Source organism: Trachurus japonicus, chromosome 11 (assembly GCF_045865225.1).
Source record: "Trachurus japonicus isolate A0001 chromosome 11, Traja_1.0".
In the NCBI taxonomy this organism is placed as follows: Eukaryota; Metazoa; Chordata; class Actinopteri; order Carangiformes; family Carangidae; genus Trachurus; species Trachurus japonicus.
In genome coordinates, this window is record NC_140917.1 from 3,161,169 (window position 1) to 3,185,698 (window position 24,530).

Consider the following 24,530-nt stretch of genomic DNA (forward strand, 5'->3'; position numbering starts at 1 on the left):
GATTGGATCCAGACCTTGGCTGTTGATACTGATCAACAAAACCAGCTGAGTGAAAAACAGCCATCAGCCTCTCTCTCTCTCTCTCTCTCTCTCTCTCTCTCTCCCTCTCTCTCTCGCCCACTCTCAGTCAATCCATCTCCCTCTCTAACTCACCCTCCAATCTCCCCCCTCCCCTCCCCTCCCTCCCCCCTCCTCTCCACCGCCGCTCCTTCCCTCTTAAATGGGGCGGTTTGTGGTCGGGTGACTCATTTCTAAGCAAATCTGAACCGTGGAGGAGGAGATGGAGGGGGGGAGGTAGGGGGGGAGTTAAAGACAAGAGGGGGGAGAGAGAGAGAGCAGGGGGGAGGGAGGGGAGGTGAGGGGAGGGGGGTGAAGGGGCCCACATGAGAGAAAGAAAGGAAAAAATGGTAAAAATGAATATATGATTGTGTTGTGCTCCTTTGCTCATTTCAGATGGATCACTTCCATCCTTTCAAACCAAAGAGGGGGGAGGAAGGGAGGGGAGGAGGGGGGAGGAAGAGAAAGAGGAGGGAGAGGGGAGGAGGAGGGAGGAAGAGAAAGAGGAGGGGGGAGAAAGAGGAGGGAGGGGGGAGGAGGAGAGGAGGGAGGAAAACAGCAAACCCAGTGTGTACAGGATTAAGGCCGTTCTCTAAAGCCACTGCTCTTTTATGCTCCTTTATGGACCACCCTCCTCCTCCCCCCTCTCTCCCTCTCCCCTCTACCATCTCCCCTCTCCCCCCAACAAATATGGTCAGCAATAGGAAAATGAAAAGCAAACATGGACGCAGCCGGATTTACATCATCGTCATGGGAACTGTTGATTTTCCTGCACAATGACACGGAGATGAATTCCTGAGCAGATTTGAAGCACAGTTATTAAAATATCTGACGTACACATATATATACGGTAAAGTCTTCATCCTGTCTGAGGTCTGGCACGAGGACGGACTGAAGAAAGGTTGTTGCTTTTTTTGTGTGTGTGTTTTTTTTTTATGTTTCTGTGTGATTTAAAGGAATAGTTCACCAAAAAATGAAGGGCAGTTCGTAGTCCAATGAAATCCTTATATGAGAGTAATAGGGCCCGACACAAAAACGTCCATAAAACTACACAAAAACGATTTAATATTCCTCCACACTGCTCGTCCACTGCAATCCAAGTGTCCTGAAGGGAGATAGTCCAGAGTTTACTGGAAACTACCTCATTTAGGACATTTTTACAGCCTAAACAGTCCTGTATTGCACTCTGACGTTCATATGCACCACGCAAATTCAATCCAGGACTGTTTAGGCTGTAAAAATGTCCTAAATGAGGTAGTTTCCAGTAAACTCTGGACTATCTCCCTTCAGGACACTTGGATTGCAGTGGACGAGCAGCGTGGAGGAATATTAGATGGTTTTTGTGTAGTTTTATGGACATTTTTGTGTCGGGCCCTATTGACTCTCATATAAAGTTTTCCCAGAATTTTTTCCCAGAACTGGGACTATATTTCTGCTGACGTCATGTTTGCTCAGATTGTCTCATTCGTCTTTTTGCAGACGATGTCGTAATTTATACTTCTAATATTTCTAATATCGAATAGAATAGAATACAACTTTATTTAACCCTGGAGGTTCAATTCAGTTTTGCAATATTGATTCGTTCAACACATTCAAAGGTCAAGTTAAAAGCCAAGCCCCAGAACAGAAACAGCCTACACCATCATATGATACTAAAACTGAATCAATAGTTAAATAAGTAAGTAGTTCATTTAAAGGAGCAGTCACCAAGAAAAAACATGATATCATAGATTTAAAGAACTCAGTCATTAACTTTAAAACATTTAAACTGGTTTCATAAAAACAAACCAACAGAGAACAGATCCATATGGTTGTATTAAGAAGCTCCAAACTGTTGGTTTCTGTTTCACTGACAAGAAGGTCAGCAGGTTCGATCCCCGGCTGCTCCGGTCCACGTGTCGACGACGTGTCCTTGTGCAAGATACTGAACCAAGACGTACTCGACCTGATGTGTCATCGCTGTGTGTGAGTGTATGTGTGAATGGTTCGACGCTACAATGCTCTATATGTAAGTGAATGTGACTCGTAGTGTAAAGCTAGAAAAGCTCTTTACAATAACCACCATTGAATAAAACCCACTACAGATCCACAACACAACAGTCAGGTGTCCAGCTGCTGCGGCTCCAAGGCGAGGACCTTGAAGTGAAGTGTGGACACTCTGAGGCTGGAATAAAGCGTGTCGGCGGCCGTTTGTGAACGCAGCACAATGGCTGCAAACCAACCGCAACTGGAGCTTCATCACATCTCTACTCCGATGACTCTCCACCTGGATGAGGCGACGCTGTTTGGAGTGTTTGGTTGTAATTTGATTTAAAGCAGAGCGGAGGACGAGGAAGCTGATGTTCAGTCTGCAGCAGGAAGCCGCAACACTTCACTAAAGCCGCGTTTCCACTACCTGGTACCGGCTCGGCTCGGCTCGGCTCGACTCGACTCGACTCGGCCTTTTTGCATTTCCATTATGTAAAAGTACCTGGAACCTGGTACCCGGTACTATTTTTTTAGCACCTGCTCGGCCGCGGTTCCAAAACGGCTGAAGCGGTACTAAAATGTGACGTGTAAACATTGCGGACCGCTGATTGGTCAGAGAGTCGTCACCGGTGGCCGCGGGTCATCAGATATCACCACATTTCAATAAATAAATGTTTTAAAATGAACAAACTATGCAAGTCTGGTCACTTTTCCGCTGTCGCTGTCCCCCCCGCCCCTCCCCTCCTCTCCCCGTCTGGCCATGTGGGTTTGTTGACAACGAAGCCGGCGAAAAATCAATATGGAGCGGTGGATAACTTTATCTAACACATAGGATGTTACGATGTATATGAACTGTCCAAAACAAGGCTTACAGTTAAGGAGCTGGTTTGTGTGGCGGTGCAGCAGAGAGGAGAGGAGAGCTGGGACAACGGGGGGCTGCGGCCAGGTAACGGATGTTGCCAGGTTGGTTTTCAGCCGTGAGAGGCCAGGTGAAGGCAGAGAGCCTCCGTTGTCACGGTAACAAGTCACAAGTCATGTAGTTAACTATCAAATTACTCCGGAGTTTTTTAATTAAGGTAAAAATGTGGCATAACCACGGGGAAAATCCTGTTTATAGTTTCATTTTATTTTGTTAAGCGCCGCCGGTCGCTATGAACACCAGCTACTCTAAAGGCGGTACCAGGAAACCAGGAAACTAGGGAATGCTGGGCGAGTCGACCACTCAATAATAATATCAAAATAACTATAAAGACTAAACGATATATTTATCGAAAATGGACCCATTAACAAGTGGTAACGTAGATTCATCCACATTAACATGAGACTCTTTTATAACCAAAAACAAACTCCTCGGAGACTCTTTAAATCCTTTAAAGGTAGGAATCTACCGGCCAATCAGCGATCAGAGGGAGTGGCTGAGATCAATGACGTTGAGGTTATGCGCTGTTGCTGTTCTTACATAATGGCGGAGGAGAGATGGATGTTTCCATCCAACATCCAAGAATTAAAGCTGGAGCAAGAGAAACTTTTCATCCCGTGTATTTATTTATACATTTTTCAAGCAAAACCTGCGGCCGTCGTTGAAGGACATCTTGCACAAACTCTCTTAGCTCTGCTCATTGCAGTGATGGGATGGTCGTTGATGTTTTTACAGCGTGCAGCAGCTTCATTGTAGCCTGGCTAACACCAGACCTCATCTCAATGTAGATTGAGATCCAGTCTGGGAACCACCTGTTCATTTTTTCGTATTTGAGGCGTGGTTTACGAAAGCCCAGAGCTGTTTATTGGGCGCTACGAATGTCTATCAAATGTGTCTGTACGTAGCTTATAGCCAATCGTATCAATCATACCCGATGACGTAGAGCGACAGAAATCTGAGGAGGAAAAAAACGCTAAACGTTGCTCTTTTTTCAAAATAAACTTGCAGTCTAAACTACTATAAACACTTTCTAACACTGCACCGCCATGTTGGATCAACAAGCTATCAACAAAGTCGCTTCGGTGTGTCGTCATCGTCTTGCTGCCCCCTCCCCTGTTCTGTGATTGGCTCCCTCGTTAAGGGAAAAATTGGTCCATGGTTTCGAGGCTGACTTGCAGAGTGAATAAAATCGTGTGCAAGGCAGCATGGGTAAACCCAGGCTAGCTTCATTGCGCTTCAACACATAACATATGTTAGAACCGTACGTTAGCGATTGGTTGAAGGCAGAACTAATAGTTGTTATCCACCTTCCAGGAAGTAAACGGTTCTCAGTGGAGAGAGACTGAAGGACTCGACAGATAGATAGAAAAGAAAAGAAAACTCTCCTTACATCACTTTATCATCATCTTAGTATGAACAGAACAACCTGGTCTGGAACAACAGCAGCGTTCGATCCCCTCCTCCCCCTCACCTGTCGATCTGGCCTTCATCTCCTGTTTACCGTCTCCTTCTCTTACCTGCCCGAAGCTCTGACCTTTCCTCTCTGTCCGCCTGCATCCTCCCCCTCCTCCCCCCTCCTCCCGCCGCCACCGCTCTGTGCATTGATCAGTCCACAGTGGATTAGCTGCAGATTGTGATAGCGGCCTGACCCTGACTGGCCCCGGACAAGCCCTGCCGGCTAATTGAAAGACATCGCACTAGTCTGCAGGATTAGAGGAGCCCTGCTCTGTCTGGCCCATTATTGCACACACACACATTGCGCGCACATGCACAAATAAACACACAAACAGAGCGAGATGGGCGGCTTATTGAGGTTTTCGGATGTGTCAGGCCAGAAGGGAATAGCTCGCAGTTGCAATGCGGAGAGAAATGAGAAATGTGACTAAGCCCTCAACACAAATTGGATGTTTTGTATGGTATGTGTGAGTGTGTGAGTGTGTGTGTGTGTGTTTGCCTGTGTCGAGCGCCGCTTATGTAAGTGCCTGGGATTGTCGGTGTGTATTCATGAGCGAGCCGCGGCCCCCGTTACCTGTGCAGGGGAATGAAGTGCATTAAAAAAACAAGGGGGGTAAAAAGCAGCGGCTGAGCTGTGGCCCGGGGTCTTTAACACTGAAATGGAAAGCGGCAGCAGAAGAGCAGAGGTAATCATGGACCCCCCCCTCCCTTTCCCCCTCCTTCCCTCCCTGCAGCTGCACAAAGTAACGCAGCTCACATCTGACCCTGCGAGCCGCCGCGGTGAAGAACGAGCCTGCGCTACGACTTCCCGAAGCCGAACGAGCGTGTAAGAGAATAAATCTGACGGGAGGCCGAGGTCGCTGCGTTTAAATCGCAGGACGGCAATTTGTGCATCTGTGGCCCCCGAAATAAAACCACCGAATTATGTAGGAGAGCGTGTGGACCGGGGCTGATGTAGCGGATGCATTGTGCAGCATATAGGCTACACTCTCTCTGTGTGTGTGTGTGTGTGTGTGTGTGTGTGTATTGAATTATTACATGTAATTCTGCCTGGAGCCAGACGGCTGAAGGAGCTGAAGTCTGATTCAGAACTAACCACAACTACTGAGGAGCTGGAGAGGAGCCCAGTGTGTGTGTGTGTGTGTGTGTGTGTCTGCATGACGAGGAGTGTGTGTAAGCGTGTGCTCGTTGGCGTGTTCACGGGTCACCCACATGCTGCCCCCCCCTCCCTGATTGAAACCAGCAGCAGCAGCAGCAGCAGCAGCAGCAGCAGCAGCAGCAGCTCTGTGGATGAGCTCAGCCTCCTCTCGTCTTACTGTACCAGAGCTGAGAAACTTCGACCGACCGACCGACTCATCGAGGCCCAGAACCTGAAATATTCAGGCATTGCAACATCGAGAAACAAGTAGCTCTCTTTAAAATATTTAGACTATATATACCACGCAACACTCAACCCCCCCAGAGCTCCGGCTCCAACGCTGCTGCTGCTGCTGCTGCTGCTGCTGCCGGCGGAGCATCAATAATGCATCACGCTCCAACAAGACGGATAAATTTCACAAGCGAAGGCCGAGTCTGGTCGACGGAGAGAGCCGATCACGGCCCTAGGATGTTGGTGGCCCCCTAAACAAGATTTTTGTTTGTGGCCCTGCACTCTAAGCACAAACACCAAATCACTGCTTAAAACTGAATACAGACGTGTTTATGCCCTCTGAGGTTTGAGGCCATTTTCTCGACTTTTACATATTTTCTTAAATTGATCTTATTAAGATACTTGCAGACGTAACAATACTCAAGTGTTTTATGTCTATTAGAACCTCCGCTGTAATCACACTGAGGCCAGTTTGTCCTAGAACACTGTAGAAAGAAATAATTTAGGCCAAATGCTGGAAATTTGAGGTCTGCTTTTGGAAAAAATTCAAATCCCTTGTGAAAACACTCCTTCAGTCATGAGAATGAACTGTTTTGGTGCTTGAAATAGGATATGAATACAGTGATAGATACGTGTAGAAAACAAGTCTAAAATGACATTTTGTAAGATTGCTTTTTGAGCACAAATGTTGTCATTCTGCCGTTCTATTTTCACCAAATGTCTCAAATGTGAGATAAAAGAAGCTGAATATTGACTTCACATTACATATAAAGCTCATAGCTGCACGTGCAGACCTCAGGATGTTTAAATGACTTGATGAACCCCGGTACCTTTCTGATCATGTGGCCCCCCACCTAACGGCTGTGGCCCTAAACAACCACATAGAGGGTTTATGTCAGCGGCCGGCCCTGATCACGGACTAACGACTGACTGATCAGACGACGCTTTAAAAAAAAAAACCCAACAAAGGAGTCGTCGGAGTCGGAGCAGCTCAGATGGGAACAGACGGAGAAGGGACCTTATCGATGAGTTTCAGAAGCGGTGTTTAAAGTGTGAGCAGGATCAGGACACGATCAGACAGCAGCAGAGATAACGGAGCAGACGTCTCTTCTCTTCTTCAGGACTGACAGACAGACAGCTGACATCTGAGCTGCTTCACTTCTCTTCAACCACTTTAAAGTTACAAAAAAAACACACACACACAAAAAAAAAACGATCGACTTCATCTTTATCACTTCCTCCTTCATCTGATCTCAACCTCTCCTTGTGATCTCAGCTGGTGGTTGGTTTTTTTTCCATCGCTGCTCTTTAAATAGCAGTTGATGAACAAATGGTGAACTCCACATGTCAGATCTCCAGGAGAAGAGCTGCTGCTTCTTCTTTTTCTTTGTCTCTTCTGCTGTGCCTGTGCCTTGAAGGACAAAAAAGAGACCGCCACCGGCTGAGGATGTAACACCAGCATTTGGCTGGCGGCCCAGAACATAATCTCGCTATGAGACTTGGTGGAAATAAGCGCTCTTCTTCATTCAGAGCAGCCGGCACCCTTCCTTCCTCCTCCTTCCTCTGTTTTCACCTCTTGAACCCTATTTTTGTTCATTTTCTGTTAATCAAAGGCCTAATCCTCTCTATTAATTCTGCTAATTCGTTCCTGTACCACACAGCCACTTTCCCAAATTTGCAGCCCATTACGCTCCATGGAAGTATTTTGTATTTTAAGCTAATTATAGGCCTAATGCTAATGAGGTGTCATTTCTATATACCTACCACACAGAGCAGGGAAATTTCACTAAATATCCACCTACTTTCTCTCTCTCTCTGTCTCTTCACTTGGTCCAACCTACTTTCTTCTCCGTGCGTTCGTTCACGTGCAGCTGTTGCAGTTTCTGCACTGGAACCGTCTCAGTGTCGGAGGAATGAATCCACGGAGCGAGACGAAGACGAAGCTGCACGACGAGAACATCCAGATCCGCCTCACAGAACAGACTCACAGGGTTTAGAAAGAGACAGAGTCTGAGGATGTTCAGACCTGTGGCTCGTTCTGCTTTGTTCTGATTCACAAAGCTAAAACAATAACGATTGTTGCATTTTTTGGGGGGGTGTTATTCATGGTAACAGTCCCAAGCGGTCCAAATTTGTAAAAGAAAATGCCATGAATGAACCATCTGTTCTCTCATTGGTCGGAAATGTTACCCAGAAGGAGGAGAAGGAGATGGTAGCCTGGGGAAAACAATAAAACATGGACTAGAGGTCTCAACGGGCCTGGAAATAAAAACCCGACCAGGCTGGAACCGTGGTTGAGGACCAGACCAGACTGGATCCAAGTCATTTGTGTATATCTGGCCAAAACAAAAGAGAGCCCAGGTCATGACCGAGTCATCCGATATATTTTCAGCCTGAACCAGTGTGTCCGGTCGTTGAGAACCATGGGACATCAGCAGTGTGTCGCGTGTTGTGTCGTTTGCTGAGTCTATTATGTTTTGATTGCAAACAAACCACTCCAAAGTGTGCAGAGATGAGACCACGCCTGTTTTATCCCACATCCGAGCGCTGTGATTGCTGTGCTCACATCTGAACCAAACACACCCCAGATCTTGGGGGTGAAACACTCTGTGTTTCGGAAAAACAACTGCTCCAAATGAGCCCGTTTGTTTTCGAGGCAAATGCAGAGACTGCTTGTTGAAAATCAGCGATTTTGCATGAATTTCCCTCTAAAACAACTCTGTGTGGTAACGTTGTGTTATTATCTCATAGCGTGGTGAATGTGCAGGTCACAACTTGTCCACCAGAGCGTTGTGGAGTTGTTGGATTGTGTATTTGATGAGTTTGATGAGGGAAACCAAGAAATCCCATAATGAGCCTCCGTAGCGTAGCTCTGAGCAGCTCACGGCTCTGCTCCGCCGTCCTAAAAACAGCTTGCACCGACAATTAAAGGTAACGAACCTACTGCTATGACTATAGCGATTATGGCAATGGGCCAATTTGCCAAAATGTTGAACTATCCCTTTAACTTTATCTCAGTGAAACATATTTCCAGACGTGTGTGTGTGTGTGTGTGTGTGTGTGTGTGTGTGTGTGTGTGTGTGTGTTCTCTGACACTAAAGGTCGACAGCAGCTGGAAAAACAAAAAAAACTATGAGACTCACATTTGACATTTTAGTCTTTTGGAAGCTGCAGGACGATCTCTGCTGCTGCTGATGGGACTGAACTGTCGACCTTTCAATAATGAGACTTTTTTTCGTGCCCCCCCCATCACTACCCCACTAGGCCACCCTGCTGCCCTAAACACCTCCACCCTCTCCCCCCCGCTGCTGCTGGACGTTTTGAAGGACTCAGTGCTGACGGTTTAACAGTAAATCACGTCATATTAAAGGAAGTCAAAGACACAGCTGGAGGTCCAATCTGTGGCGTTCACTGTCGCCGTGGAAACGACCTCCTCCAGCTGCTGCTGCTGACTCTCCCGCCCCGTCACTGTTGATGCTTCTTCTTCTCACTCTGATTCAAAGTGTCTGAGGCCGACGAGCATCGCTAACTGCATCGCTGCTGGTGGTTCACTCCCACTCGCTCCTAAACACCCCAGAGGGCTGGGGGGCCTAGGGAGGGTGGGGAGGCGCAGGGGGGTAATTAGTCAGTCTCTGAGTTACACATCGTGGTTTTTTGATAATGAAAACTGTCCGGGAACTCGGCGGGTCGACTGTTTACTTTAGCTCTCTCACTGTTTCCCTCCAAGTGGGATTTCCTGCATTTCCCAGAGTGCTTTTCAACAACCCACACACATGCACGCACGCACACACATGCATGCAAACACACACACACACACACACACAACGGAGCGGATATGAACTTGTTGCATTCAGACAATTAGTGATAAGAAACCAGGAAGTGGCCGTTTGAAATCAGTGTGCAGGAATCTGAAGCTGCAACCAGTGATGATGTTTATCTGAACAACGACATGTTTCCTCTAGATGATGATGATGATGATGATGATGATGATGATGATGATGATGATGATGATGATGGTGATGATGGTGATGATGATGATGATGATGATGATGATGATGATGATGATGATGGTGATGATGGTGATGATGATGATGATGATGATGATGATGATGGTGATGATGATGATGGTGATGATGGTGATGATGATGATGGTGATGATGATGATGATGATGATGATGATGATGATGATGATGACATATGGCGCTCCAACTGGAACCAACGTTTCCTGCAGGGATTTCCCCAAGCGACCAATAAAGTTTTTGTCTGTCTGCACAACCAAATGTTTGGACACACCTTCTCATTCAGTGGGTTTTCTTTATTTTTATCACTTTCTACGCTGTAGATTCAAACTGAAGACATCAAAACTATGAAGGAACACATGTGGAGTTATGGAGTAAACATAAAACTGTTAATTAAAACAATAAAACCAAAGTTAGGTTTGAAAAATCAAATTTATAAAACATTTTCTGCTTTGTTTAACACATGTTGTGTTTACTACATAACTCCTGATGAGTTCCTTCATAGTTTTAATGTCTCCAGTTTGAATCTAAAGTAAAACAAATAAAGGTGAGTCCAAAAGTTAGACTGGTGGTGTATCTGTCTATTCTTCATCATCATCATCATCATCATCATAGATAAAAAGGAAGCAGCAGCAGCTCCAGCTCAACGCTCAGTGTCTGTTATCTGCAGTTTGTGAAACCGTATAATTACGTCTCACACACAGGAGCTAATTATGAATGTGCACAAGTGGAAATGTTACAAACACACACAAACACAGAGAGACACACACAGAGAGACACACACACACACTGTCTCTCTCTCTCTATCTCAGTCAGAGATGGTAGTGATCTGAAATAGACTGTAGCTGCCGTTGGGGGGTCACCTGGTAATACCCACATCCCCTCTGCCCGCCTCCATGCATGCATGTGTGTGTATTTGTGTATTGTGTGGTGTGTGTGTATTCCCTCCAGGTCAGTGTGTGTGATAAGCTGCAGCCTGGAGCCTCTCTCCTCAGCTCTTATCTCCTTGACAGACATTAACCCGGTGGGGGCGTTGGGGGAGGTCGTGGCCACGCCGGGCAGGGTTAATAGCTCGACTCTTTCTGTCATCTCTGGAAGTTCAGACTCAGATTTCTACAGCTTTGTTTCTGACATTCCGGGGGAGATGACTTCGCTGATGTCTTCCTCATTGGGCCATCGCTGGGCCTTCAATGGGCCGTCATTGGGCCATCATTGGGTCATCGCTAGGCCGTCATTGGGCCATCGCTAGGCCTTCAATGGGCCGTCATTAGGCCATCGCTAGGCCTTCAATGGGCCGTCATTGGGCTATCATTGGGCTGTCATTGGGCCATCACTGGGCCTTCATGGGGCCATCACTGGGCCGTCATTGGGCCATCATTGGACCGTCATTGGGCCATCGCTGGGCCTTCATTGGACCGTCATTGGGCCATCGCTGGGCATTCATTGGGCCATCATTGGGCCGTCATTGGGCCATCGCTGGGCCGTCATTAGGCCGTCATTGGGCCATTGCTGGGCCATCACTGGGCCGTCATTAGGCTGTCATTGGGCCTTCATTGGGCCATCATTGGGCCATCGCTGGGCCGTCATTGAGCCATCATTGGGCCATCATTGGGCCATCGCTGGGCCATCATTGGGCCGTCATTGGGCCATCATTGGGCCATCATCAGGCCATCGCTGGGCCATTTCTTTCAGCATTCTGAGCCGGGACCAGACAGATCCACAGCATTTAACACTATAAAACCATCTATTTAAAACTGAGCAGCTTCCACTGAGACTAAATGACAAACTGTGATTATTAGTTTCGTTTGCTGCAGTTAATTGACTTGTTTTCACCAATTTGCATTTTTGACACTTCTCCTTGTCTCCTCTTGTCTCTCTCTCTCTCTCTCTCTCTCTGCCCTATTTAACTTGCAATTGTGAAAACAAGACACGACCAAGGCGCTGCCACTTCCTTGTTTTTTAGTCTTTTCATGGTTTTCATAAACTCCTCTAATGTGGCGCTGCAGGTTCATAACGACCACACGCAGACTGGACCTGCTGTGCCGAGCTCGACGCCTGTGATTACACTGTTTGTTTTAGCAGCACAGGAGGAACCAGCGGCTCTGATGGATCACAGCTGTGTGTGTGTCTGTGTGTGTGTGTGTGACGACTGGTGAGCTGAGCACAGGTAGCAATAATAATAGTAAAAGTCGTAGTAATAATAAAGCAACAACAAAGACACAGCAAGGCCTCGGCTGCAGACAAAGTGAAGCAGGGATATTATTATTGAATTAATGGAGAACGAGCTCGGTCGGTTTGGGGAGGTGGGGGTGGGGGGGCACAGTGGGACGTCGGCTGTGGCTGCACGACAGGATTAATATCCAGGTAAAGAATAAAACACCTTCCTCAGCCTGCAGCAGGTCTGTGGCGTGGGGGAGGGGCGTTGACCCGGAGGAGGAAACTAAAAGATTAGATCTGGATCTGAAGCCGTAGTCTAAACAGGCCGGGCTGTTTCCTGTCTGTCACCGTGGCAACACACATGTAAACACTGACCCCACAGGTTCATGTCTGACAACTTTACAATAAACACAAAGTTAATGTGAAGTGAAGTCACAGGTTCAGGCTGAAAGTCCTAAAAACCATCCAACACCGACTCCATCATCGATCGAGAATTAATTCACCACAGTTTTGATATTCAGCTCATCTTTAAAGTTAAGTTTTCTTCTTTTCCTTCTTCTGTGGTAGAAAACAGACTCTGGGATGTAATTTTCTCTTCTATTCCATTTTAAAGAGTTTATTAATCCAGAAATCAATGAGCAGATTAACTGATAATGGGAAGCAGGACCAGTTTTTGACAGTAATGTAGTGAGTTGATTTTTTTTCTTTTTTTACTCATCTTTAAAATATATGACCCTGTTATAATAGAGTTATTCCACACACACACACACTCATACGCACACGCACACACACACACACACACACACGCACACACACACACACTCACATACACACATACACACACACACACACACACACACACACACAGATACAGTATGTGTGTGTGTTTCATTGAGGCTGTGCAGAGCGTAGCCGGAGGTTTATGTCCGAGAGAGTCAGCGCCAGCGTTTTCCCCCATGGCGAGATCATCTGATTACTTTATGCACAGAGCTGCATGGTCCAATTTGTTTGTGTGTGTGCGTGTGTTTGTGTGAAACACTGTGTGTACTTGTGTGCATTTGTGTGTGTGTATGCATTTGTGTGTTTCCAGTGGACAGCTATCTGGCTTGCTGCAGGCGATCCAGGAAATGCTTCTCCACTGGTTCCCCTCAGATGTGACTGTGTGTACGAGTGTGTCAAAAGGAGTGGGTGTTTGCGTGTGCATGCGTGTGCGTGTGTGTGTGTGTGTGTATGTGCATGAGTGTGTGTTTGAACGGCGGCAAACAAGCGCCCCCAGCCCCGTGCCAGCTGGACTCTCCATGAAAGAGCTGGATGTGTGAGGGGTGATGGAGCGCTGGGCGGAGCTGGAGGACAGACGGGGTCACGGCCTCCTGCCAGATCCAGATCTAGATCCAGATCCGACTGGACCCGGAGTCAGACCCGAGTCCCGTCGCCTCCGCCGCCGCTGCTGCTGTGTGTGTGTGTCTGCACCTCTATTCAATTCAATTTATTCGAGGTGGGACAGTGCAAGTTCATGAACGAAACATAAAATCGTAAACAAGCCGGATTGTAGCCACGGGCTAATTTCCATCCGTTGTCCCAATACATAGATGTTCCCTGGTACAAAATACAATAAATAAAAACAAAAGCATGTTATAAAATAGCAGCATTCAGTTTACAGTACAATAGATAATAATAATAATACAGATTCGGTGCCGTAGTATGACAGTAGTACAAAAGTGCAACCGTGTCATGAGATAAAGTGCTTACAATCATCAAAGTGCTTAGAAGGTCCTGGGAGTAATATCTAATAGAGCTACAGCTAGAGTGTTACAATGATGCCTAAGGATATAAATTGATCACTTGCACTGCTATGAATAACTAAAAGTTATATAATAATATAAGTGATAATAATATTGAATATATACCGTGTATATATATATATATGTATATATAATCGACCTGTGACTAGGACTCTGGCTCTACACACACACCTCCACCTCCACACACCCCACCCAACACTCTCCTTTATCTTTCTTTTCAACCTTTCTGCATCTCTCCTCACATCCTCACATCCTCCTCTGCCAGCATCCTCCCTCTCTTCCTCCCTCCCTCCCTCCCTCTCCCTCTCTACACGGTGCACTGGGCAGATCCAGCTGGCGCCGTGGCAACCGAGCAAGTCATGCATAGCTGGCATCATGTGCATGTTAATGGACGGGACTGGAGGGTGGGGTTGTGCAGTGGTTTGTTGTGCAGATTTCACTCCAGTCAGCAAAACACAAAACTCTCTCACTGTCTCTTCTTCCTCCTTCTTCTTCCTCCTTCTGCCTCACCTCTCTTATACTCATGCAACCCCACATCCCAGACCTCCTTTTCCTCCTCCTCCTCCTCCTCCTCCTCTTTGTCGCGGCCCCAGCGGAGGAGGATGAGGATGAGGATGAGGTTAGCGGCAGCAGAAGAGGCCGACAGCGTGCAGCTTTCATCTAGCATTTAACAGAACAGAGCGACTCTCAGCAGGGAGACGAGCCGGCGTGTCGGGCCGTCTACACAAAGTGCTCCAGTATTAACTCTTACATTATTGAGAGCCGGGGCCTTCCCTTCCCTTTCCCTTCCCTCACACTCACACTCACACTCACACTCACACTCACACTCAGGTTTCTATCGCTGCTCTCACTGCGGCGGCTGTAACGCTGTGTGTGTGTGTGTGTGTCAGACGTCCTCGGAACAAACAGACGAAGATGAGACGTTAAAGACGAGAAATTCTCAGACACTTTAAAATACAATAAAAACTCAACGACCACTTTTCCACCGCTCGAGATTGGTAATGTTGAGAGCAAGGACACACACACTTAACAAAGCACACACACACACACACACACACACACACACACACACACCACACACATACTGTATATATAAATAAGGACAGAGCCGCTGTGCTAACCAGTAGAACAGATCTGTCTCAACGGAGACGAAGCTGACAAATGTTCAACAACGACCTTTTATTCTAAGACTAATTCCAAGATTAATGCTGCGTTTAAAGCAACTCGGAAGTTTGAAAAAAAATGAGCTCCGAGTTGTAAAATTTGTAGAATTGAACAGCGTGGAACTCGGGAATTACAGGTCGGAAACTCGGGTTTCATTTCAGAGCTTCAAACCATGGCGGCCCTCGTCTTAAACAGTTAGAGTTGATACATTTTAAGTTATTTGCTGAGGTTTTATTGCATATATTTTGTGTATTATTGCAGTAGCCTATATGAAATAAGTTTATATTAAGCTGTGATTGTTGTATTGTGTGAAATTGTGTTCCTTGTATGTAACGGAAATAATGTTTAACGGTTATCAAGGTTATAACATTATACGTGCACTCATGTGGCGTCTTCTCTCCTCATCATTTGCCTCCAAACTAAACATCATTTACTGCTGCATATATTTTTCGTATTCAGCGATGAGCCACAATACGCCAAACTTACTTCCTATCCATGTTTTTTCTCTACCGAGTTCCTGCAGCGTGAACGCAATGATATCGGAGGTTGGAAATTTCCGAGTTGGGAATTCCAAGACAAAACGAGCTAAAATTAGATCAAATTTAATAAAAAAAAAAAAAGAAAAATAGAAATGTATGTTTGGTTTTCGTTGATTAGATGAAACCAGACGTAAACGTTATCAGACATTCAAATGAAACTCTCAAAATATAACTCTGCAGTGTCACTGGTTGAACTCAACGTGTATCTCTGGTCTCGTCTCATCAGGTCGGTGACCATGTGATCATGTGACCATGTAATAATAATAATAATAATAATAATAATGAATTTTATTTGTAATGCACTTTATATTGAGCAAACAAAAAAAAAGTTAAAATTTGGAGAGAGAACGTCTCCCCAAAAGAAACAACTAATGAAAGGCTTTTTTAAAAAGGTGGGTTTTTAGGCCTTTTTTAAAATGTGACCATGTGACCATTCAGAAGAAGCTGCAGCTGTCTGTGTTTACAGATGTTACAACACCTGCATCTGCTGCAGGGTCGTGGTAGATGAGCTGCCAGACAAATCAATTTCCCTGGGGGGATTCATAATGAAGTCATTCTCATCTCATGGGGGTCGGGGGGTCGGGGGGTTGAGGTGGGTCGGGGGGTTGAGGGGGGTCGGGGGGTTGAGGGGTCGGGGGGGTTGAGGGGGGTCGGGGGGTTGAGGGGTCGGGGGGGTTGAGGGGGGTCGGGGGGTCATGTGACCTGGATGTGACTGATTACAGACAAAAGCCTGACGCAGAATCATCTTCACCACAGAAACCGAGGTCTGGTGATTTTGCTTCACTGATCTTTGATAAGGGCAGACCATAATAAGTCTACCTTCCTCTGTGTCTTCTGCTCCTCTAATTGGCTCAATGTATTCCTGCCGCTGCAGCCGTTTTCTCTTCGACCGTTCGCCGGCCGCATCAGAAACAAAACAGGAAGTGATGACGGATTAAAGGAATAGTTCACCAAAAAAATTAAATTCAGTCATTGTTGACTCTCCCTCATGCTGATGAATACTCTGGAGTAGTTTTTTATTCCTCAAAGTGCATCTGGAGACCCTGGAGGCCGGTTCCTAGTCTAACAAAAACTTTATATGAGAATCATAGGGCCCAACACAAAAACGCCCATAAAACTACACAAAAACCATTTAAAGCAGAACTATGCAGGTCGGCCGGAAATAGCTCGCTCCTTCGTTGGTTTCTCTTTTTTTCCCTCTCCGGAGCTCCCCCACAGTTCTGGTAGGCACATGTCACTGTCGTAAAAAAAAAAAAAAAACCTCGCCGCCGCCACCTCCTCCACCCCCCCTACACGTGCTTGTGTTTACTGCTGTTTGCTAAGCCCTGCTAACACCGAGCTAACGCTAACACGGCGCTAATGCTAACACGGAGCTAATGCTAACACCGAGCTAACGCTATGCTAACACGGAGCTAATGCTAACACGGCGCTAACGCTAATACAGCCACACACAGGCACAAAGACACAGACATACACACACAGGAATAAAGGTTCCAAAACGCGAAGGTGTGTGTGTGTGTCATGATGTATTACATTATCTTATAAAAGACCCATGGTGTGTGTATCTGTGTTAGCATTAGCTCCCTGTTAGCCACAAGCTGAACTTCATCAGTAAACATTTCATGTTTCCATGGTTTCCTCCGACTTTCCGAACTCAAACCAATCACGATTCGTGACATGCATGACGTCATATGCGTTCTTATCTCGTACTGCCGTAAGGCAGTTTCTCGCGATACTTCTATCCATTGACGAGATTTGTAACACCGAGACGGACGACTGATCTTGCAAGTGCGGTTTTCAGCCAGTGGGGGGGGTGAGCGCATTGGCCTAGACCCCATTCACTTCATAACAGGTCACTCAACCATCACAGTGACTCTGAGCCACAATAATTACAGCCCAAATCCTGCATAGTTCTGCTTTAATATTCCTCCACACTGCTCGTCCACTGCAATCCAAGTGTCCTGAAGGGAGATAGTCCAGAGTTTACTGGAAACAACGTCATTTAGGACATTTTTACAGCCTAAACAGTCCTGTATTGAATTTGCCTGAGTAAACTCTGCACTATCTCCCTTCAGGACACTTGGATTGCAGTGGACGAGCAGTGTGGAGGAATATTAAATGGTTTTATGTGTAGAATTTTAATTTTTTGGCGAACTATTCCTTTAAACCTGTGTGTTTTCTTTCTGTCCTCCACTCACCTGGACGTCTCAGCCTCAGGTGAGTGGTTTGTCCACATCATTCATCCATTTATCTGCTGCTGTGCTGTAATTACTAACTAACTCGCTCTGTCACTACAACAAACTTGTGTGTGATCATTTTCCCGAAGGTGAATCAAAGGATCCAGTTTGTTGTGTTGTGTTGTGTTGTGTTGTGTGTGTTGTGTGTGTTTTTTTTTTTAGCCCGGGCCATCTGGAGGGCTGGGAGTGATCCTGCCGGGCTCCCGTAGAACTGGGCCAAAGGCAGGAAGGAATCTAACCAGTCCCAGTTCTTCAGCCGGTGGCCCAGTTCACTCTCTCATTATAGGTCAGGACTCACTTCTGCTTTCACTCCACATTCACGAGTTGATTCCACGCTCGCTGACGTTTATGATGGAGAGGCCGAGGCCGTTACACCTGTTTATGTATTTATATTTATTTGCATTTATTTTATATTTACTCCACGAGCTCATTAAGTCACTGAACGGACAGGAAAGATAATATTTATATTCATATTTATATTCAGTTTGCAGCGACTGATGGTAGATGGGACTGAAACTCTGTATAATGGACTGAGACTGACTGATGTGATGATGATGATGAAGCACCTGCTCCACTGGAGTCACACTGTCTGAATTTAAAGTAAAGATCGGACACATTAGACTGTACAGAGCTCCAAACCTTTTTAAAGTGGCTTTTAATGTGTAATCAAGTGTGTCTAAGTTCTGTTTTATTAATTCCATTCTATTTTATTTCTTTTTCACATTGTTCTGTGTTGTAATTTTGCACACGTAAGTGTCTTTGAGCACTTGTAGAAGCACGTTTGAAATAAAATGTATTATTATTACTACTATTATTATTATTAAGAGACAGAGGTCACAGCTTCTCACTGCACTTAAAGAAAAGACGGGTTTAGAAACAAGACGCTCTGCTACGAGTCATTTTCCTGTATATCTGTGTCATGTGGGTTTTATATTTCAATTCTGTTTCAATTTTATTTCATTCTTCCTTTTTTGTTTGTTTTCTCATATTTCTTTTATATGTCTGTAAGGAAACCCCACTAGTGTACTACTGAAACAACATCAAAGTGGAATAAAAACTATTCATACAAAGGAAAAAATATACTATATATTGGAGTCATTTTTCACACGTCACATATCTTCTGAATATTTCGACACAACCTTTCTCTGTCTCACACTAACACTAACACACTCTCACCAGATCTGTCACAGATCTCCAAGGTAACGTCATCTAACGTATATATTTAATGCTATATATGACTTTTAGCTGTGTGAATATCTAATGTTAGCACAAGAAAATGTAAATATCCATCCACACACACACACACACACACACACACACACACAACGACCACGCCCACTCAGGAGACAGGAAGTGTCGTTACACCACTTTACATCTTCGGTGCAGCTCGTAGTGAGTCATCCTGTCAGAGCAGTAGAGGATCTTTGCTTTAACCTTTCTCTTGTGTCCTGGTCTCCAGTGAGCCGTTTTCAGGTTTTAAATGCATACAAGTACCACATACATTTGTTTATAGCATCAAGACTTTTTGACTTTGTCAGGAACCTCAATTTAAACAAAATAAAACAATTTGTTCACAAAATTCTAAAATGCTCTAGTTAAAATTATGACATTTGTGGTGTTAGGATCAATTTTGACCCGGTTATAACGATAAGAACACTAATGAGAGTTAAAACTGAAATCTTAAGGGCAAAAGCAAACAAATGGGATGATAAATAATTGTTTTTAGTGTTTTACAGCTGATTTAAGACTCGAGTCAAAACCGACCCAAACACTATAGATGGTAGCGGAAAACTGACAAGAGGAAGTTTCATTTAAAGCCAAGGGGTATACTGACAAAAAAAAGGCCCAGAGGCCCACGTCTAAAATATTAAAACCAATATTTTCATGGATAAAGAAGTCTAACAATGTAACCAAGAGATGAAAAACAAACTGAATGTTTTTAGTGTATTCTACAGCTGATTTAAAACACAGGTCAAAACTGACCCGGACACCATAGATGGTAGCAGAAAGCTAACACAAGACGAAGGTTAAGTCACTGTTATCTGTGAAGTCACTGGTAGGGGTCAAAGGTCAAAATGCAACCAGCAGAGATGTCTCACACACTCTGAGATAAAAGTCTCCACTTCACTTTGCACTCGTCCGTCCAGTCGTTGGTTGTTTTTACTGAACCGTGAAACAGCGAGGACACGTTTTACACAACAACAGAGGAGGATGAATCACCATGTATGTGTGTGTGTGTGTGCACTCTGAGAGGTTTTTACATGTTTCTATAAATGCAGCGTGTTAAGCTTATAGATGTGTGTGTGTGTGTGTGAGTACCTCCCTGATACTTTGAGTCAGTCACAAAGCGAGGAACAGTAGCAGCAGCAGCTTAGCCACTTGTGAACCTCCCACACATCCTCCCAACACAGCGCCGCGCTACAAAGCATCTTTGTTCTCAGAGGAGACAATTCAAATCTCCAGCTCCCATTTCCCACGGATTTTTCTAAATGTAGCTTTTTCTCTTCTCTTGTCTTGTCTTTTGGCAAAACAGAAGAAAAAAGGAGAAGTTTCCCTTTTGTTTTGTGTGTTTTTTTTCTCTCCCCTTTTTCTTAAAGTGCAACATGGTGATTATTAAAACTAATTCCTCGAAGTAGGGAAATAAAATAAAAGAAGAAAGGAAGAAATGGAGGAGATTTAGAAGAAGAGGAAGAAGCAGTCGAGCCGACACTGATATAAAAAAAAAAAAAAAAAAGGCCTGTGTGCTGAAGTGCACTGAGGCGTCGCAGCAGGCCGACATGTTGCTGGGCTTTTGCGTGAGTGTGGAGGTATGTGTGTGTGTGTGTGTGTGTTTCTGTGTGTGTGTGTGTGTGTGTGCGTGTCGGATCAATGTGTGAAAGCATCAGAGGACAGAGCAGGAGGAAAGCCCCCCCCCCACCTGACCCGACACCATGGCAACAGCAGCTGAATCACCGGACTAGCAAAACGTCAAAAAGTCAAGACCCAGCAGAGAAGATGGAAGAGCTGCATGCACACAGCGGGCCGACTCTATCGGAGAGAGAGAGGAGGAGGAGGAGGAGGAAGAGGAGGAGGAGGAGGAGGAGGGGGGTGAAGGTGAAGAAACTTAAAGGACAATTCCGGGCAAATTCAACTCGGGGCTGTATTTTCCTAACATTTCAGGTCTAAAAGAAGGAATATGAAGATTTTCAGTTTAATGTCTCCTGTTTTGCGGTAGTTGTGTCTGTCCCCACATCGCCATGGCAGCAATGAATGGGAGCGGATTGAAGCCGACATGTTTGTAAAACTAGATCTAATTCAAAGTCTCAAAGCGCGAGACCCAAGTTGACGCTCGGTGTGTTCAGGTGCAGTCGGAAGCTCCCGTTTGTGTCATAAACACAGGAATATCAACTCTTGACTTGCTTGAAGTAAATAAACTTCTGGGTGCATGTTTGAGTCGCCATCTGACGCTGTCTGTGGCTTTGAGGGATGTAAACAGCCTAAGCAGCACAACTTCAATCCGCTCCCATTCATCGCTGCCGTGGTGATGCGGGGACAGACACAACTACCACAAAACAGGAGATGTTAAACTGAAACTCTTCAGATTCATTCTTTTAGACCTGAAATGTTAGGAAAATACAGCCCTGAGTTGAATTTGCCCGGAATTGTCCTTTAAAAAGAAGAGGAGAAGAGCTCAGAGGAGGAGTTAGTGTCGTTCTGTTAGAAAACACAAAGAGGAAAAGGAGAAAGAAAGAGAAGAAGGAAAGAAAGAAAGAAAGAAAGAAAGAAGAAACCAAACCTGGCAAACCGGCTCACACCAACTTCAACCCCCTGGAAAAAAAATGAAATGAAATGCAGGAACAGACCCAACATGGCGGCAGCGGCGGCGGCCATGGGAAACAACCCAGAAACCAGCAGCTCTCAGATCAGCCCTGATCCCAGCATGAGTGTGTCTGTGTGTGTGTGTGTCTGTGTGTGTGTGTGTGTGTGTGTGTGTGTGTGTCTGTGTGCATCAGAGAGAGGTTCATGTTTATGTGCATGAATTTGTGTGCAAGTGTATCAACTTTTGCAGAGACTGAACTTGTGCACACACACTTGTGCATGATGTGTGGTGCAACATCAGCTAGATACCATGATTCATAGTGTGTCTGTGTGTGTGTGTTTGCATTCAGTTTCTTTGATGTTGTGTTGTTATTGTTGCATTGTATCTGTGCACACTTGCATTTGTGTGCAGCAAGTGTGTGTGTGTGTGTGTGTGCGTGCCATGGGACTCACCGATGACGATGGTGGTGATCTGGTGTCGACTCGCTCCGTGCTTGTTCTTCACCTCGCAGATGAAGGTCGTGTTCACGGCGTCGTCCACCTTCTTCACCGTCAGCTTGTTGCCGTCGACGACCACCGTGTCCGGCAACGCCCCCGACGACCTGCACGGGGGACATCATGAGAGAGAAGACATGTGAGACGAGGACATAAGAAATGAAACCAGAGGAAAAAGAAGATGGAGAGAAAACGTTTTGCATAAAATAAGATGAAGCAGGAGAAAAACCAAAGAGATGAATCGATAAGAACGAGGGAGAGGAAGATGAGAGAAGAGAAGGAATAAAGATGGAGAAGGAGAAAGAGAGAGAGAGAGAGAGAGAGATTTGATAGAGTTGGAAAAAAAAAAGCTTGTTTGTGAGTGTGAGATTCAAAGGCAGCGTTAATGTGGGAGAAATCAGACATGAGAACAGCCGCTCAGTCTCCCTGCTCAATATTCATCAAAAAACACACACACACACACACACTAAAAGACACACACATACACAGACAGACTCTCTCTCATACAAACACACACACATACACACACACACACACACACACACAGACACACACACCATCTGTCCATCAGGATGAGATGTTGAGATCAGTCGTGTTTATCAAAAATTACAAAGAAATGATCATTAGAGAGGAAAGATTGCCGGCGTCTGTCGCGATTATAGCAATAATTAGAAACTCTGTCACTCTCAGACGGAGGAGGAGGAAGAAGAGGAGGAGGAGGAGGAAGAGGAGGAAGAGGAGGAGGAAGAAGGAGGAGAAGAGGAAGAGGAGGAGGAAGAGGAGGAATGAGGGGAGGTGAGGAGGAGTGTGCGGTTCTTACGCGGTCCAGGTGAAGGTGGTGGCTGCTGGGTTGGCGTTGGCCAGACAGAGCAGGTTGGCGTCCGCGCGGCCGACGAACCAGTTGTTGTCGTAGCCTTCGATGGACACGGAGGGAGGGTCTGGAGAGAGAGGGAGAGATAGAGAGATTAGAGTCATATTCATTGTTGTAGGACGAAGTGGTGGAGGAGCAGCAGCTGCAGTTCCTCTCCTGACCACTAGAGTGACTCTCCAACCCTGAGTCAGACCAGTGTTAAAGGGGAATTTCCGGTTTTTACAATCTGGACCTTATTTCTAGCATAAAATACGATAATTTCCTCACCCAGATAACTTTGGTGTCATTACAAGTTGTTTCAACAAAATTAGCTCCAGCCAAGAGCCGCGTATATCCGTATAATGGAGTCTACAGGGCAGCAGAATGCAGCCTCTAAAACATCCGGGGTCGGTAGGTTGACCTACTGACCTCTGACCTGGATGATGTCATCTCTGAGCTTGTTGCTACCGCTAATGCTACGGTTCGTTTCTGCGTGTTTCCGACTTGTCAGAACAAAATGAGCAGCTGGATGAAGTTCAGCTTCCACAGGCTTCCTCTCCTCAACCTGGACTCACTAAAGCTCCGGCTAGTTGAGATAAAAATGGACCCGAATGCCGAAGCAGAATGATTATTATCAGAATGAGCCGGGCAGCGCTCAGAGATGACATCATCCAGGTCAGAGGTCAGTAGGTCAACCTACAGACCCCGGATGTTGCTAACAGCTAACCCCGGACTCAGAGGGGAATAGCACTAGCCTATCAGAACTAAATATTGGTGAAATGAAGGAGTTTCTCTGCAGATAATGTGTTATTTAGAGGCTGCATTCTGCTGCCCTGTAGACTCCATTATACGGATATACGCCGCTCTCGGCTGGAGCTCATTTCATCACAACCACTTGTAATCACACCAAAGTTATCTGGGTGAGGAAATTATCGTATTTTATGCTAGAAATAAGGTCCAGATTGTAAAAAACGGCAATTCCCCTTTACCTGAGGTACAAATCTTAGCAGAGTTCCTCTTAAAATCAACATGTTGACAGCCTGGTGCAGAAACAGGTTTGGATAATTTCCTGTTTACACTTCATTCATGACTACAGGTGTGGAGGATCTCCTGAGGGTCTGACACTTCACATCTAAAGACTGAAAACACAAACAGCTCCCAACAACAACAGAGTGTGTTTATATCTTTATATCTGTCAGTTTTTGACTGTTTCTACTTTGTTTCTCAGGAATCATTGCGTACACATATATACTATCGATTTTGGGAGATTTTATATCGATTCTGAATCGTATTAAATGAGAATTGCGATTCTTATGTGAATCGATTTTTTGGCACATCCCCATTATGAACTACTGATAAATGATCTGATTGTGAAGTGGGACCTGAGTCCTCCGTCTCTAAAGCAGACTTGGTCTAAAACCCGACCTTGCCGGGAGTGAAGGAGTTCCTCACAGAGCTGGAAGTAGCACATCACACACACACATCACACACATCACACACACACATCTCACACACACTCTGCCACCCCTCTGTGTGTGTTGGTTTAGTGCTGGTGTGAGGGATCATGTCTCTGTCTGCTGGGTACCACAGATCAGCTTTTATAGGTCAGCGCTCTCTAGGAAGAGCTCTCTCTCACACACACACACACACACTCATACACACACACACACACACACTCTGACATGAATAACACACCACACA

At 45.6% G+C, this 24,530-nt stretch overlaps 1 protein-coding gene across 2 annotated transcripts in view; it reads right to left on the minus strand.

Moving 5' to 3' along the window:
- pvrl2l (PVR cell adhesion molecule related 2 like) overlaps positions 1 to 24,530 on the minus strand; it is a 407,983-nt gene that overhangs the window by 191,756 nt on the left and 191,697 nt on the right. For both annotated transcript variants that reach the window (XM_085790687.1, XM_085790686.1), the window contains exons 5-6: positions 22,800 to 22,917; positions 21,938 to 22,086 (exon numbers count right to left, since the gene is read on the minus strand). In XM_085790687.1, the coding sequence (XP_085646813.1) occupies positions 21,938 to 22,086; positions 22,800 to 22,917 (267 nt within the window). The remainder of the gene's footprint in view (positions 1 to 21,937; positions 22,087 to 22,799; positions 22,918 to 24,530) is intronic.